The 15,943-nt window shown below is 37.3% G+C and overlaps 4 protein-coding genes across 8 annotated transcripts; 2 read left to right on the forward strand and 2 right to left on the reverse strand.

The window, feature by feature from the left end:
- LOC145214751 (calcium homeostasis modulator protein 6-like) lies at window positions 1-2,783 on the reverse strand. Its single transcript, XM_080083355.1, has 3 exons — window positions 2,066-2,783; window positions 1,309-1,530; window positions 1-782 (listed from the first exon to the last, which is right to left on the reverse strand). Exons 1-3 carry the CDS (start codon window positions 2,576-2,578, stop codon window positions 522-524), a joined length of 996 nt encoding a protein of 331 aa, XP_079939481.1. The 5' UTR covers window positions 2,579-2,783; the 3' UTR covers window positions 1-521.
- A 2,074-nt stretch (window positions 2,784-4,857) lies between these two features.
- On the reverse strand, window positions 4,858-6,422 carry LOC145214162 (uncharacterized). 4 transcript variants are annotated; one of them, XM_080082638.1, is made up of 5 exons: window positions 5,920-6,422; window positions 5,540-5,698; window positions 5,288-5,482; window positions 5,077-5,194; window positions 4,858-4,967 (listed from the first exon to the last, which is right to left on the reverse strand). In XM_080082638.1, the coding sequence occupies exons 2-5, from the start codon at window positions 5,681-5,683 to the stop codon at window positions 4,888-4,890; spliced, it is 537 nt and encodes a 178-aa protein (XP_079938764.1). In that variant the 5' UTR covers window positions 5,684-5,698; window positions 5,920-6,422; the 3' UTR covers window positions 4,858-4,887. The 4 variants fall into 4 exon arrangements, 3 of the variants coding, with proteins under 3 accessions (XP_079938764.1, XP_079938765.1, XP_079938763.1); XM_080082639.1 differs by lacking the exon at window positions 5,920-6,422 and having other exon boundaries at window positions 5,576-5,768; XM_080082637.1 differs by lacking the exons at window positions 5,077-5,194; window positions 5,288-5,482; window positions 5,540-5,698 and adding an exon at window positions 5,776-5,864 and having other exon boundaries at window positions 4,912-4,967.
- A 4,277-nt stretch (window positions 6,423-10,699) lies between these two features.
- Window positions 10,700-11,868, forward strand: LOC145214825 (putative hydroxypyruvate isomerase). The gene has a single exon (XM_080083429.1). The coding sequence runs from the start codon at window positions 10,787-10,789 to the stop codon at window positions 11,567-11,569; it is 783 nt and encodes a 260-aa protein (XP_079939555.1). The 5' UTR covers window positions 10,700-10,786; the 3' UTR covers window positions 11,570-11,868.
- A 62-nt stretch (window positions 11,869-11,930) lies between these two features.
- Window positions 11,931-13,021, forward strand: LOC145214826 (UPF0235 protein PCC7424_0673-like). Of its 2 annotated transcripts, XR_013857136.1 has the most exons (5): window positions 11,931-11,995; window positions 12,061-12,181; window positions 12,257-12,384; window positions 12,669-12,791; window positions 12,854-12,916. XR_013857136.1 is itself a non-coding variant. In XM_080083430.1 (4 exons), the coding sequence occupies exons 1-4, from the start codon at window positions 11,954-11,956 to the stop codon at window positions 12,953-12,955; spliced, it is 393 nt and encodes a 130-aa protein (XP_079939556.1). In that variant the 5' UTR covers window positions 11,931-11,953; the 3' UTR covers window positions 12,956-13,021. The 2 variants fall into 2 exon arrangements, 1 of the variants encoding a protein (XP_079939556.1); XM_080083430.1 differs by lacking the exon at window positions 12,669-12,791 and having other exon boundaries at window positions 12,854-13,021.
- The last annotated feature ends 2,922 nt before the right edge of the window (window positions 13,022-15,943 follow it).

Below are 15,943 nucleotides of genomic sequence, written 5' to 3' on the forward strand. Positions count from 1 at the left end.
TCGGTGCAAAATCTTTATTGTATATCCCCACAATCAGAAGAACACGTATATCGTAATTTGGGCGCAAAAATGTGAAGCGAAAAACAAACAAATAACACTGAATTTTTTTCGTGAATAACGGCCCCTAAAATTAGGCGTTAAATTTTGGCAACAGTTTTGAACAATGCCACCTGATAAGCCAAACATATACGTAGATTCAAGTTTTAAAGATAAGGAAATTGGTTTTACTTTTGTTCAATTGGATTTGCTTTAAGAAGAGAAGAGCATGACACTGTAATTTGCTTTGTACATAGATTCGTTATTTTGTAGCTGTTTAGATAAAGAACATTATCAAAGTGTTGACTGAACAATATTCTGTTACGATAAACGCTTTTTATCATACTTAAAGATACAGGTGGCATTTTGGCAAAGAAATTTACTCAGAAAACAGAACACACAGTATTTAACATTTTTTGCAAAAAAGTACAAATCATAGTTGACCATGGAACAAACAGACTTTTTGTTCATTTGTGACTGCAAAATCACGTAATCACAGTTTCAGCTGTGTCAGCACCAAACCCATCATCGGAAGTTGCCCCGTTGTCGTGGATAAGAAGTTCCTTATCAGGCTTACGCACAGTAGGCTTCTTCTGCTTTTGAACCCATTCATGTAGATGGGAGTAAAGAGCCAAGTTCTTCTTATCCCGGTGAAAGTCATACACCGTTGAAATCTGATCCCACTCTTCTTTAGGTCGTGGCTTTTCCATAAACTTAAGGACATTGGCTTCAGCGTCCTTTTGTGCCTATGGTAACAATTAAATTGTAAGTTTGGTGTTAAAATATGCTAAAAGCAATGATGTAACCTGAGCCAATAGTTGAAAAAACAGTTTTGTGAGAGAGATACCCAAAAAACAATACTATTTTTAAGTAAACTTCAAATCGTAATATAAATTATCACATATAAATTTATTAGTTCGTTCATTCTTTTGGCAAATTTGCTTGGATGGCTCTTGGCTACGTCCGTTAAACCCAGTGGTGGAATTCAATTTTTTTGCCAGCCAGTTCTATCACAAAAGTCATATTTTTCAGCCGATTCTGTTACAAAAGTCCATTGACAGTAACCAGTATTGCTAACCGGTTCGCTGATCTCATAAAATTTCGTGAGACGATTCTATAGAACCGGTGCGAACCGACTGAATCCCACCACTGGTTAAACCCTTCTACAGAATCTTATTCAAACTCGAAACATTTGCGTTCCATCACCAAAAGTAACACTCCTTTTTGCCCCAAAGAGTCGTTTTTATCAAACCCAGGCCACTGTACATTTACCTTCTTTTTCATTTCATCATCAAACTCCGCCACTTCATAAGCTCTGTAAAGGTTGAAGTACTTTGCGTGGTAATAGGTGAGGGGAGAACTACACTGGCTCCAGGCGTATAGGGCCATCCCCAAGATGATGGCTATAGCTAAAACTATCCAACCCAGAGTCTGAGACGCGCTCCGATTTCTTTGGTAGTGATTGGAGTATTTTGGGATTTTGTCTCCAGCAACCTGTTGCAAGCAGAACATAATATTGACACTTAAAATATTTTTTCTAACAAGTCAGTTGCTTCAAGGCGGTGTTTCTCCAAACCTTTTCTTATAACGTACCTCTAAAGAGTCTTGAACTCACATCGCATATACCACCCTTTTCAATGAGATAAATCGTAAAAGGTAATTAACAGTAAAAATAAATTCACATCTAAATGAATTAACAAACGTAGAAAGACTGCCATTATGGTCTAAGGGTAAATACAGAAGTTTCGAAACCCGATTTAAAAGGGCAAAAGCTTAAATACATTTGGCGGGGATACAGAACAAAATCCAAAAAACAACCTATAAAAGGCTTCATTCTTTATTCAACATACATTTATACCCTCCACCCCAGTCTACAAGCAAAGGTATTCAAAAATGTTGTTAGGTAGCTTAACATTTAACACAGCTTACGTACATATACGGACTGGGTATTAAGTTGCTAACTGACATGGATTTATTAAAGGAGAAGTACCAAAAGTTAAGTAAGTTTTTTCTATGCACATAAAAATACCTTTTCACAGCTGGTGTAAATTGGCGGGGTTCCAGAAACATCGAACGGGAGCGCAGTTACAGCGCATGCGTAGTAGCGTCCGTCCAGCAACGATATAATAACCCAAGTGAGGGGTGCAATAAAAGCTCGACCTCCGATGCCAAAAAATGTCCAGCAGGCTTCAGTTAAACCTCGGCGAAGCGCTTCGGTCTTCTTGCATACTCCAGTGACTGATTTCCATGTCCTCGGATTCGAAGCAATCCCGAAGACGTAAAGTGCAATCGCCGGGGCTATGATAAACGAAAGCCCGTAGCATTGGTTCAGTAACTGCGGGCGACACGTGTTTTTGCCAATAGTATTGTTGCATCCACCAAGTTGTGAAACTTCAACGCATGGACATTTGTACGTTGCTAAGGTGGTCAGCTGTTCAAGTCCTGTAGTGACGACGACTATGCTTGTATTGACAGCTGTGCCTGCATAGTCTCCAGCAAGGCCTTTAGCGTTCCCAACAATCTTTCCCATTTGTTTTGCCATGTTGCTTGTCACCTTCTCCTCAACAGGCGATGTTAAGAAACCAACTAGGGTGTAGAAACCAGATGGACAGTCTACCTATCACGTCTCTGCGAAACGCACAGTAATCGATAACGCCTGGAACGTTGTAGGGCAGAACCTTCAATTCAATTTAGGTTGCGTAATGGCCAGTGGTCAGTCGAAACTTACATACACAAATCTGGGTGATGAATAATTAAGCATTGTATTGATTACACGATGGGGTTTTAAATCTTAAAGTTATTCAAACACTATTAATTTGTTAAGCACTGGATTTTCTATGCTACAGACTCGAGACACGTCGACTTATGTTAAATATACCTTACTGCTTGCAAATTTCACTTTCCACTTGTTTTATTCTGTCGCTGTGCGCTATATCTGGCTTAGTTCTGTACAAACGGATCAGAAAAAAACTAACTAAACTAATGTTAATCCGTGTTTGTTTCATTCTACATGATCCAAACCAGAGCAAGGGGTTCTTAATTGGTAAGCAAACTATATCCCCTCAAAACGCTTTCGGTTGGTCGTGATCACCAAGCGGAAGTCATTCATAATGACACGAAATTTAGTGCCTGCCTATCTGAGCAATATAGCCTAAACGTAAATCATTTTTGGCAAACAATAAATCAAGTCAAGGAAATTTTATTGTTTATTCTGCGTTGAAAGAAGAAACAGGTCACGTAGCAAAATCTGTAACGGACTATCTCTGTTAACCTTCTGTTAACTTTTTTATTGAGGTGCTGTAAGCGCCTTCTGCCAGCAGCCTGATGACTGATCCTTAATTTAATTCTGTACATTACTTCCACCGTCCTGTGTTGGGAAGCCCAATTCTCTCGAGGCCAAGCACTAAATTAAATTCCCTTGTTACAAACTGCCAGCAACAACAAAAACTAAAAGCCACAATTTTCATAATGCAAATACTGGTTTATATGGATCTTAGCCGACGTGCTTGTATGGTACCTAAAACACTTTTTGTCAAACTTGCGAACAAGGCAGTGAACAAAGCTGTTACATGTGGTTAAAGGTATCCAGCTGTGCGACTGAGCGTCTGAAAATAATGACGTTCTCGGACTCTCTGCCTATAGTACAGCGTAAAACATGTTTCGTTCGGTCATTTCTTGGTACAATACCACTACTTGCTCTGACTAAACAGTTACTGGTCGGTTAAGCACAACCACCAGGCCTGACAAAACATACATTCTTCGTGATTTCTGTAACAACCAACCGCTAGCGCGACTTCCTGCCAATACCGGGCTGCAAATAACTAATCGTGCCGTTTTTCAGAGCAGCCACTTGCATTGAAGAGAAAATTAAATTGCCGTTTTGGTGCTATGAGACAGAGCCGACTGTAAATGGATACCGTCTGATTTTCTTTCCTTCATGAATTTTTAAACACGATTAAGTGATGTCAATGTTTCTAAGACAACCTGCTGCACAACACCTGGCCTTTTTACCTATAAGTCAGTAGCCTACACTGTAAATCGTAAAGGTGTAAACGACCACCCATACAGGTGGTTCAAAATTTCCACCAAAAGGTGGGAAGTTTTCTTAATATCCCAAGGGTAGAAACAAACCGATCTTCGCAAGCGGGTGTTTTTATACATTTTCACCCAATTTTATACTGGATTTTACTAGGTGGAATTGCAAAAATTCCACCCGTAAGTAATGAAAACGGCCTCGTAATTAAGGTGTATTTCCACCTTTCCACCCTAACATGCCATATCTTTTGGGAGGAAAACACCAATTCCACCATTGTCAAAACAATGTTCTCACCCTAAAACAACACTTCAAATTATTAACGAACACATCTTGTATTACCTTAACAAGCAAGTTAAAATGATGCACTGTAAATACTTAAACAATCTAACATGAACAATTCAAATGTAGCACTGTAAACCCAGTTTTCAAGTCATAAAACTTTTACAGCAAAGAAAGATACACACATATTTTTATGGCAGACAAAATCTAAGTCTTGGTAGCATTACAATGAGTTTATAATGCGCAGTACAGGTAAAGGTATTTTTACTCCAGATAAATTTAGAATATAGCCACACACAAATGCCATGGTTTTACAACATTGAGGAGGTATGACAACATCAAATACCCAATATGCCGCAATCAAAGTTGCAAATGCTGAAATAAGGTCACCCTCAACACAAATTTCTGTTCCATCAATGTGAACAAGAGTTGACGAAGGTGCTACAGTAACGAGTGGATATGGCCAATGGACATTCTACAAAAGTATCTTAAGTATCAGTTTGCAGATTTAAGTGACCATGTCAATTTACAATACCTTACCTCATCAAAATAAAAAAACTGCTCATTTTCTCTTGGAAAACTGCTGGTAAAAACAAGATCCATGAATTCTTCATTTCTACAGACACAAAAAAAGATATTAAAATTTTTATTTTCTAAAGTAATACCCACCAAACCTATGTTTTTTGCTAACATGTGCCACATACTACATTCATTTTTAAACTAACCTAAAATAGCATCATTGACTTGTCCTTCCCACTTAATTTTTGCTTTGATTTTTTGAAACTCATCTGCATGCAACTTTTTCATGTTAATCCCTGATACCTGTTCCATCTCCTCTAAAATCTAGAATATAAAGTATTTTAAATCACCACTGTTTCTTTATATAAAGCTAATATCAATGAATAAAATTGGCATCAAAGAACTAAATATGCACACCCATTTTGATGATTTTAAAGGTTGGTACATCTCAAGTAGGTCTTTAGCTGTTCCTTTAAAATTTCGACGAAACTCGTAAGTTCTTTTTAGTCTATCCCTTATTGTTTCCTCACAAGGTTCTCGCTTGCACGGTTCTTTTTGAAGCTGATCTACAAGGATATTTGTGGCGAAATCATCAGGCTGTGTCATATTTGCCTGCAATAAAATTAAAGTTTCAGATATCCCCACTACTCTCAAAAATCAAGTGTTTACATCAGTTTTTCTTTTTTTGCTACAGTCCTCATTTACCACAACAGACTTGTTGCTCCTCACATGACCATACTTTCGCTTCATAATTTCTCGATAACTGTTATTGGTAAACTGTCTGCGCCAGTTTGTAAACTTGGTTCTCAACATTTTCACCCATGTTGTCTACAAATAAAGTAAATGTAAAACAGCTTTATACAAATCCTTTTCAGAAAGCAAAAAAACATACAGTAAAAAGTAACAGCCAGTATTTGAGAATCGATCCCTCAGTATCGGGTATTCAGCAATGAGTGACTGACACACTTCTTGGTATTGATACGGCATTGGATATCTGTCAATGGTATTTGTTAACTCAACAAAAAATACAGCTTTAAACTTATTCTTACAAAGTATACTTGACCATGTCTTCAAAAATTATGGCCACAATCCTTCTCCTAAGTTTTCCCCCAATGTGTGCTGTGACTCCCTTCTCAACACTTCTGATTTCTGAAAAAATATGTGCCGGTAGCTCCGGAACTTTATATATCATCGGCCAACTTCTGGTGTCTTTACTTGATGAGGTAGAAGGCAACTCTTCTTTTAACTCAACTGTGTCTGATTCTGGTATGGTTGAAGAGTAGCTATTCTCCTGTTCTATATGTTGAAGCTGTTCCACATCTTTAATTATTACTTTAAGTTTGCCTGTGGTAGGAGCTTCTTGGAGCGTGTCGAAATCAACCCAGTCACTAAACTGTTCGACATAAGACTGAAGTTTAAAATCACTTATACCAAACACATTGGCAATCTCCTCATAAAGGTCACTGAGGCATTTTACAGTGACAAGTTGCTTTGTCTGGTTATGTGTCACATGAAATGTATATGACATTTTGCTGAATATCTGAAAAACACAAATGTGATAAATCTACAAACAATGTAGGTACTTTAATTTTGATGTAACTGTTGTAAAGTATAAGCATAAAAGGGACCAGCAAACTCACTGCCAAGTTTTACCACCTGCCAAAACTTGGATAATAATGAACACAGTATGCATGAAGCTGTTTGTTAACAAATAGGTCATAAATATTGCCAACTAAAAACCAAGCACGTTTAAATGACCAACCAAATTTCACTTTAAAAAAACAGGATTATCATCGACAACATTAGTCACAAACATGTCACTAATTTTGTAGTGGCAGCAATCAAAATACAAATCCATGCCACCATAAGAAAAAACATCTCCAAAAATTGAAAAACAAAAATAACTAATGCAGTAGGTAACATACTAATGTCCAACTTTTATGTGTTTTATGTGACAATTATGTGTTTTTCCATACATCATAGTTTTGTATTGTAAACAACAAATATTGTAATGTTTCCCGGCACTTAAGAAATCTTCAGTGGTAACACTGCATAGCTGCACTGGACATTGGAACGTGTCAATAAAAACAATTTAAACACAGTATACACAAACTGTTTTGTTTTTAAGAAACTTCTGATCAAACTTCTTACTGTCTAACTGCACAGCATTACCTGATTAGCATAGATAAACACAGGCTACAAACTCAAACGCGTGTTTTTCGCAACAACGTGGACTACAAAATACAAACGCGCATGCGCAGTAGTTGACCATTATTGGGGTGGTGGCGGCAGTTGTTTTCCAACGCCTTTTACAAAACTACTGAATAAAAAAACAGTAAACAACAATCAAACAAGTTGCTTTTTGCACAAAATGTAATTTAAGTAGGCTACGCCCGGTAAGAAACATTGTTGACCACGAAACTGGCACAACGGGGGGAAAACCCATATTCCACCTTTAATGTAAAGGCAAAAGGAGTAAAATATGCCCGTAAAGGTACATGTAAAAAATACAACCCACGTAAAAGGGTGGAAAAAAATCCACCCAACACAAATCCACCTTTAGCATTTACAGTGTACTACATGTGATAGCACACAACTCAGTATGGTCGATATGTTCATGCTGTATTCACCCAGTACACTTTCTCACGTAAATCACACATATCAGTTTCAGTTTCAAATCATTTTTTTTACAGAACTGCTTGGTCGAATAGCCTGTTTCTGCTGCAATTGAGTTCTCTGTACGCGGTAGTTTTAATAACGAAACTTCCGTTTTTTGTGGGCATTCAAACGTGCGACACGTGGTGCATTTTTTCATTGAAAATCTTAAGCATATTCCGATTCATGTCGTTACCACCAACTTACCACCAACGCTTATGTACAAATGTAACATGTACACAATACATTAATCCATACTGTGAGTTAACTGTACATAACTACATACTCTTGTTTAACTACACATAAATAGTCATGAAACTAGAGCGAGGGTTTTTTAAAGCATAAACTGCATGGGGATTTTAATGTTATAAGTTTGGTTAAAGCCCAGCACGTCACGTTTATCTGTCACTTGCATTAAATTTACGCAATTCAAAAGTTGGAAAGTTCAAAAAAACTGAATCGTGCTATATTTGATGTTTTTTTAGCACAGTGCTGGTGTAATCAATGTCGACTGCTGGGGATTTTTAAAGTGCTTACTACAATATTTCCAATTTAGGGTTTTTGTAAATCTACTTTATATGAAATGAGGCAAAAACATACATAAAATGATGCAAAACAACTACGCAATAGTCCAATTTCATTTATCGGAAGTTGTTCTTGGTTCCCAAAGTTCAATGTTTGTTAAGGAGTGATCTGGAATATGTGCCTATATGGTTCTATCTGATGCTTTGCATAAAATGATGCAAAAATTTGTTTAAGTGCCCAAAGTGCAACGTTTGTTAAGAAGTGATTTGGAATATGTTTAGAAACAGAAATATCCGAGGACCCTGCTATTTAATTCACAAACGCCACACAAGTTTCTGTATTCCTTAACACAGCTTCAAAATACGCTAACGTGGATGAATTTGGAAGACAAACACTTTTGTGTAAAAACGAAAAACTTGTTTAAAAATTGTGTACTTATACTTTTACCCAGCACATACTGACGTTATTTCTTAAAACTACCACTGTCCCAAAAGTGATACCTGCTGGCACCATTGTCTTTTCTCCGCAATTTTTTACGCTTTTGCACCCAAAAAACACAGGAAAGGACCCAAAAACACAGGATATTTAGAAAAGACGACAAAAAGTGTCGTTACTTCAGTTCAGCGGTTCCCAAACTGGGGTCCGCGGGCCTTTAGGGCAGGGGTCCGCAAATAGTGGGTCGCGACCCAAATTTGGGTCGCGAGACCGTCCAGTCTGGGTCGCGAAATATTTTAAATTTCCCATGAATATAAGCATCCCATCCCATTTAACGAACTTCGGCTTTTTCCAAGGTTCTAATTAACTTTTACATTGTTACGTATGACTATGTAACTGTTACATAAAGTCTATGTAACAATGCAATAAATTAAGCGCACCTGCAAGCATGCGGTTCTCATTTGTTAGAATAAATACATTCGTTTACCTACTGTTTTATGTGAAAATATCAACTGACAATAGCACAATACTAGTCTTAGTATTGACATTTAGTTGTTTAGTATTTTCCACAAACTTACAAGCTAACAAAATGCTTGGGTCGCGAGAATTTAGAGCAATTTTTTTAGGGTCGCGTCAAAAAGTATTTGCGGACCCCTGCTTTAGGGGTCCGTGAGGCAATTTTGGGGGGACCGCGAAGCGGTTGAAGTAATTCTATAATCTTATTTGGCGTCAGTTTGTGCCACTAAATAAGTTTAAATCAAAGTAGAATTGAGAATCGATTGTCTCTATTGCTAAACAATGGCCTTTATTGAATGACAACTATCAAAAATGCAATTGTTCGCGCACAAACGTAATGTATTTGTCCTGTTTGTGATGTCACATGCTGTATTTGGATGATTGTTATGCGCAATTTTGCATAACTAGCTAAAATCCTGCAATCAACTTTCGTTTTTTATGAAATACACATTTAGGCCTAAGGACCGCAAGCCCTCGAAATAATGGCAAAGGGACCGTTTTGAAAAAAATATGAAAAAGTTTGGGAACCACTGCCCTAACACAAGTCCGACACTTAACGGTTTTCCTGTATAGTTTGCCAAACAGACTTTCCATTGAATGACTTTTGTTAACTTTTAAACCAGCATGAAAATCGCCTTTAATTCTTTACACCATTTTGTACACATAATTTCTACGAAAACCTGAAACAGGCTGAAGTTGTTCGCACATTGTTACGTTTGTTGTGTCGCTTGCTTTATCCTGTGGTGTTTTCTACTTGAAAAAGTCAAAAAAACACATATATTGTCTCCTTTAATGATTAGTGCGAAATGTTGATTACTTTAAAACTTTAAATGTTGCTTTAAAACTTTAAATCTTTAAATGTTTGTTCAAGAAAGGACATAGTAGACTAATAAGCTTTCAAATAGTAAACCAATTTAAAGTTGTGTGAATGTAACAAGTTTGACAAGCAACTGGCGGATGATGAAACGACCAAACCGGTAATCAAGTCAGTCACCCGTGTTCCCGAACAGATACAAAACAGGCAAAAGTTAAACAAATAAACAGCAAGTGAAAATACATGTAACTGCATGAATTAAAACTCACGTCGACTGACGCTTAATTGATGGCATGCCAGTCCTAAACAGATTTCAATCCCCGGTCGTTTTGTCCATGTTAACGAAGCTTTATCGAAGCTACCTTGTGATGCATCTTTCTGCCATGAGTTTTTTTTGCCTATTTATTTATCGTTTTTTTTCTCATCTCTGCTACGACTTTCTGTTTGCTAACGTGCTAATATAATGCAAAAATGACGATAATTTATTTAAAAAAGACATATATATATATTATAAAATATAAATATATATATATATATATATATATATATATATATATACGGTATACAGAAATACAGTATTGGCCAGTTCGGTACGTTTATCATTGTGTAAATAAATTTCGTTATTTAGAGAGGCTGCAAAATATTTTTGGTTATTTGTGTTGCTGAAATGCAAATTAGCGATTCTCATGAAATACATTTCTTAGCTACACCAATGATTTTAAAAGTACCTTTAAAATGATTGGCTACACCTTTCGATCCTGTTTTGGTTCGGATATTGGGAATGACTTGTCAGGTAAATTGCAAAATGTCACTGACTTGTAGAGATCAGTGAAAATATTCATGATTATTATGATTTCTATGTATTTCAAAATCTCACGCGTGACTAACCTTGTAATTGACATTGTACTTTTGCACAGCGCAGGTCGCAGAGACGCAATAACATTGTTAAGTGCTTCTTGTTTTTATCGATAATGGGAAAATTAAAATTCTGTGCTAACGTATCGTGGATGTTCAAGGAATCCCCTTTCCTCGACCGATATGGGCTTGCCGCCAAAGCCGGCTTTAATGGTGTTGAGGCGGCTTGGCCATACGAATTTTCTATTGACGAATTGATTGCAGCAAAAAATGCAGCAAATATCGACCAAGTTCTAATAAATACTGGTTGCTCAGAATCCCTGGGACACGCAGCTGATTACAACAAAGTTCAAAAGTTTCGCGACGAATTAAGTCTGGGCATTAAGTATGCAAATGCTTTGGATTGCAAACGGGTGCACGTTATGGCTGGATTTCGTCACCCAGAAGCAGTGACAACAAAGGCAATGGCAACGTATGTTGAAAACCTGAAGTATGCCGCTGATGAACTGCAGGCCCATGGGTTAACTGGCCTGATTGAACCTATACAAAACAAGACAATGAAAAATAGCTACTTTATCAACACAAGTGTTGAAGCAATGCAAGTCCTGGAGTTGGTGAATAAGCCCAACATAAAGTACCAGTTGGACTTCTTTCATGTTCAATTGATGGAGGGAAATCTTACTGACATAGTAAGGTCGACTTTTCCCAAGATTGGTCACATTCAGCTTAGCCAGGTCCCAAAACGTAATGAGCCATCAACTGCTGGGGAAATTCAATACTCCTACATATTTGACTTACTTGAAATACTGGGGTATGATGGTTGGATTGGGTGTGAATATACTCCTGCTACCACCACTGTTGAAGGACTGGAGTGGTACACTAATTATATGAGTCTTTAATTGGGTGATTGACATCCAATACTTTCATCATTTGTTGTAATTTTTAAAACTTATATGTGTGACGCAATGAAGGTGCAATATGTACAACTACATTTTTCATGACCATGTTTATGCAATTTAAGTTTTTGTACTTTGTGTCTTAAATTTTTTTAAATCTTTGAACCTCTAATGGGAAACAATTATATCTTGCTCTGAAGCATACTGTATTAAGATGCATGAACTGCTTACTCAAATGCATATTATGTTGCAATGCGGTTGATCAATAGGTGAACTGTTGAAATTTTTTTATTGATTTTAGATGGTAGCTTATGTAATATTTTCAAAAGTTCCTAATTTTTTTTTGTGCTATTAGGTTTTTGAAAAACTAAAATTCCTTAGTTGCTGATGCACAGAAATGTGTTTGTTGTGTTTATGCCAAATATAAAAGTAAGTGAATCCATACTTTGTTCAAAATGCTATATGTGCTGTACATTTTTTGTTTTCTCCCCCAGGGTTTAGTTGTTGCACAGAAATTTACCTCAAACAAAGCCATAAAGTTCTGTGAAGAAAACAGTGGAAACCTTTTTATACAACTGCGAGCAAAACCAAATGCAAAGAACAACCAAATAACAGGTAAAATATGTTTCTTGCCTTTTAATACTTGTACACATACTGTTTTTTGAGGACTTTTTTAACATTTGTTTGCAGGTTTGACTGAAGAGGGTTTATCGGTCTCAATATCAGCTCAGGCACAAAAGGGTGCTGCCAACACTGCAATTTGCAACTTCATTGCATCAACTCTTGGAGTCCACAAGCGCCACATTACCATTGAAACAGTAGGTTTTCCTTTCACAAATGTCTATCACTTTATAATGATTGGGCAAATGCCAGATCTTTTAGAATAAAACATGCTGCTTTGTTTGTTGTTTTGGGCTAGTGAATATATGATTAAGTTCAATTACTTTACAAAACAAATGCTTAAATGTAACATTGTTTAATGTCAATAAATAGGTTAATTGGTTTGTACAACTGTTTTTTGTTGAATGTTTAACCCAGCGGTTTTTAACCTGTGGGTCATTATTAGTAATAAGTCCAACATGATGGTTTGACTTGTTTATAGGGAAAGTACATTGTCTGTTTGTATTATTACGTCATCCTTATGTGACGTTGTGGTTTGTAGTTTTTTGAAGAGGAGGCAAATGTAATTCGTCTGCTAGTTCTCAAGAGTAACAATAACAAAAAGGTTAAGAACCACTGATTTAACCCATTTGAACCCTTAACAAACATTTATTATTTACTTTACAGGGAGCAAAATCGAGAAACAAACTACTAAAGATTTCTGCCGACGCTAAACTTTCTGCAGACGATTTCGAAATCAAGTTGAGAGCAGCCATTAACGACAACTGACCATGAGTACTCCCTACAGACGCTTTATTTCAATTTGCACACTGTGGCCCAAACTGGAAACAAGATCTGCATATTCTGTAACTTTGCTCGATCACATAAAGAAGATAGGAAAGGCTAAATTTACTCACGAAGATGCAACACAACTTAAAGAGCCAGAAAAGTGTGATCGAATATTAGTAAGTTTAGAGAGAATCACAGATGATCATTACAAAAAAATGTATCCCAGAAAAAAGGATGCAACTTATACTGGATACCCGTTGGACTTTTTGACCCAAGGAATCGACGAGTTGCTGAAACGTGGGCAAAAGCATTTGAAAAAAGAAAAGAAATAATTTATTCTGTTTACTTCCGGCGTTTTGTTTCAATATATTTAACTGCAGCAAGTATCACTTTTGAACTAGAAGGGTGGCTTAGCACATATTGCCCTTGCATATACACTATAACCTATTTTAAAACATAAATATATTTCCTATGCTTATTTTGTGTTGGGTCCCATATTAGCCATCGTCTTTTATAACTTTAGTCGTTTCTGGAGGCAAAAACTCATGGGTCCCCACACATGCAAAGTTGAAAATAATGCAATTCAAGAGATAACCATGAGAAAGTCGAGTGTTGTAAAGTAAAACACAGTGATCGGCACTGGGCTTAAATAATAATGCTATGTAGAATACAAACTATAAAATTAGATTCACCCCAAGTATTGTTTGAAGTATGTCCTATTTAACGTTTTAAAAAACTGACCCATTTTAGGGGGCTAGTAGGGCAACTAATTGGGTTCGACACACAAACTAAAAAATATATAAAAAACACAATGACTCAGTCAATAGTACTGCAAAATTTCATCCCAATCCGCCAATGTTTAAAATTTCGACCACTAGAGGTGTTTTGAGCAACAACCGTTAATGTTTCTGACGTCATAGGGCTGTTAACAAGCCGGCGCAAAAACGACCACCAAGCAACATACAACTGGTTGCCCTTGTAGCACTATTGCTCCTAAGAAATCTTTCGTTTGTGGTGCCCAGTAACATACAAATACGTTTTACACTTTAGGGCAGTGGTTCTCAAAGTATGGGTCGCGCAGGGTCAAAAAATGGGTCACACTATGGTGGTTCAATTCTGTCCCCTCACTCGACCACGTTGCACAGTAAAATGAACTAATCATTGACAATAGCCTTCTGATTTTTGCTGTTACGCACATGGCGATTGTTACGTCATAGCACGGGGAATAAAAGTTAATCATGCAAAACTGAACGTGGATATGTACCACTGTACCAGTTAGCGTTTGAGGATGAGTATTCGTACACGGAAACATTTTTAGATTTGGGATTCACTTCTATCAATGACCATGGTGCTACAAAGCCACAATGTGTGTTGTGTTATGTAGTATTGTCGAATCGAACTCGTTAAACCTGCAGCCATTTTGACATGGGCAGACTCATATGCGGCGACAACGTGGCCTCGAAATTGTTACATTTTTTGATGTTTGAGGCTTGGGTCGTGAGATGTTCATAAAACTCAGATTTGGGTCGCGGTCAAAAAAGTTTGAGAACCACTGCTTTAGGGGCTTGTGGGGTAAATGTTAGGACTACAGGGTTGAACACAACAATCGACACCTATAAATGGCATACTATAAAAGAAATCCAAATTTCAGCCAATTCTGACACTGTTTAAAAACTCACCCATTTTAGGGGGCCAGGGGGGGTAAATACTGGGGTTATCAACAAAAACAAAGTGGGATGCACATCTACATGAATATATCTACCATCTGTGTAAATTTCAGCCAAATCCATCAAACATTTGATGGAAAAACGAGTCGGACAAACTTCCGGGTATAAAGACCCATTTTAGGGGGCGAGCGGGGTAAATACTGGGGTTATCAACAAAAACAAAGTGGGATGCACATCTACATGAATATATCTACCATCTGTGTACATTTCAGCCAAATCCATCAAACATTTGATGGAAAAACGAGTCGGACAAACTTCGGGGGAAAAATACCCATTTTAGGGGGCTAGCGGGGTAAATACTGGGGTTATCAACAAAAACAAAGTGGGATGCACATCTACATGAATATATCTACCATCTGTGTAAATTTCAGCCAAATCCATCAAACATTTGATGGAAAAACGAGTCGGACAAACTTCCGGGTATAAAGACCCATTTTAGGAGGCGAGCGGGGTAAATACTGGGGTTATCAACAAAAACAAAGTGGGATGCACATCTACATAACTATATCTACCATCTGTGTAAATTTCAGTCAAATCCATCAAACATTTGATAGAAAAACGAGTCGGACAAACTTTAGGAAGAAAAACAAAGAAAAAAAAAAAAAACAATTCGAGTAAAATCAATATTTGTCCCCTTCAGGGAAGGGGACCCATAATTAGCGACTGGCAGACTTAACCAGGTCGCTTTTGGCGTCGTAGCACTAGGGTCAATTTAGCCCAGAAGATTTAGTTGGGGTTGAATTTTTCGGATAACGGTTAACCGATTAACCGAAAGGTTTTTGCTATCCGATATCCGGATATGTTTTGTCGGTTAACCGAATAATCGTTTTTAAGCAATTTTAGAAACCACGCAAAAAATTAGCGCACGGTTTTCTGTTCATCCTAATTTAGCAGTAGGCTGTATTTAAATTGGTATTACGTACTACATACTGCAGGTAAAACCCAAAAGAATTAACGATAAATATATTTCACACATAGCAAAGGCAAACACGACATAGGTCACGAATCAAAACAAGGAGACATTCTCGTAGTCGCCACCCAAACGTTCAAGGAGGCGGTCTTACAGTCGTACTAGAAGTTAATAGCCTATATTACTATAATAGGCATCGTCGGAGATCCTAAATGTATATCACCCGCAGCAAAGGCAAAAACCCGGCCGGGGACTTTTTTGATGGAAAAAATGACAAGCAGGCAAATTATGACACTATCGATGTGTCGCGCTTTGCGTGTCGAAAAAACTAATGCCCTTCCGCCCAAGGAT

The sequence above is a fragment of the Phallusia mammillata genome, chromosome 2 (genome assembly GCF_965637545.1).
Source record: "Phallusia mammillata chromosome 2, kaPhaMamm4.hap1.1, whole genome shotgun sequence".
NCBI lineage: Eukaryota > Metazoa > Chordata > Ascidiacea > Phlebobranchia > Ascidiidae > Phallusia > Phallusia mammillata.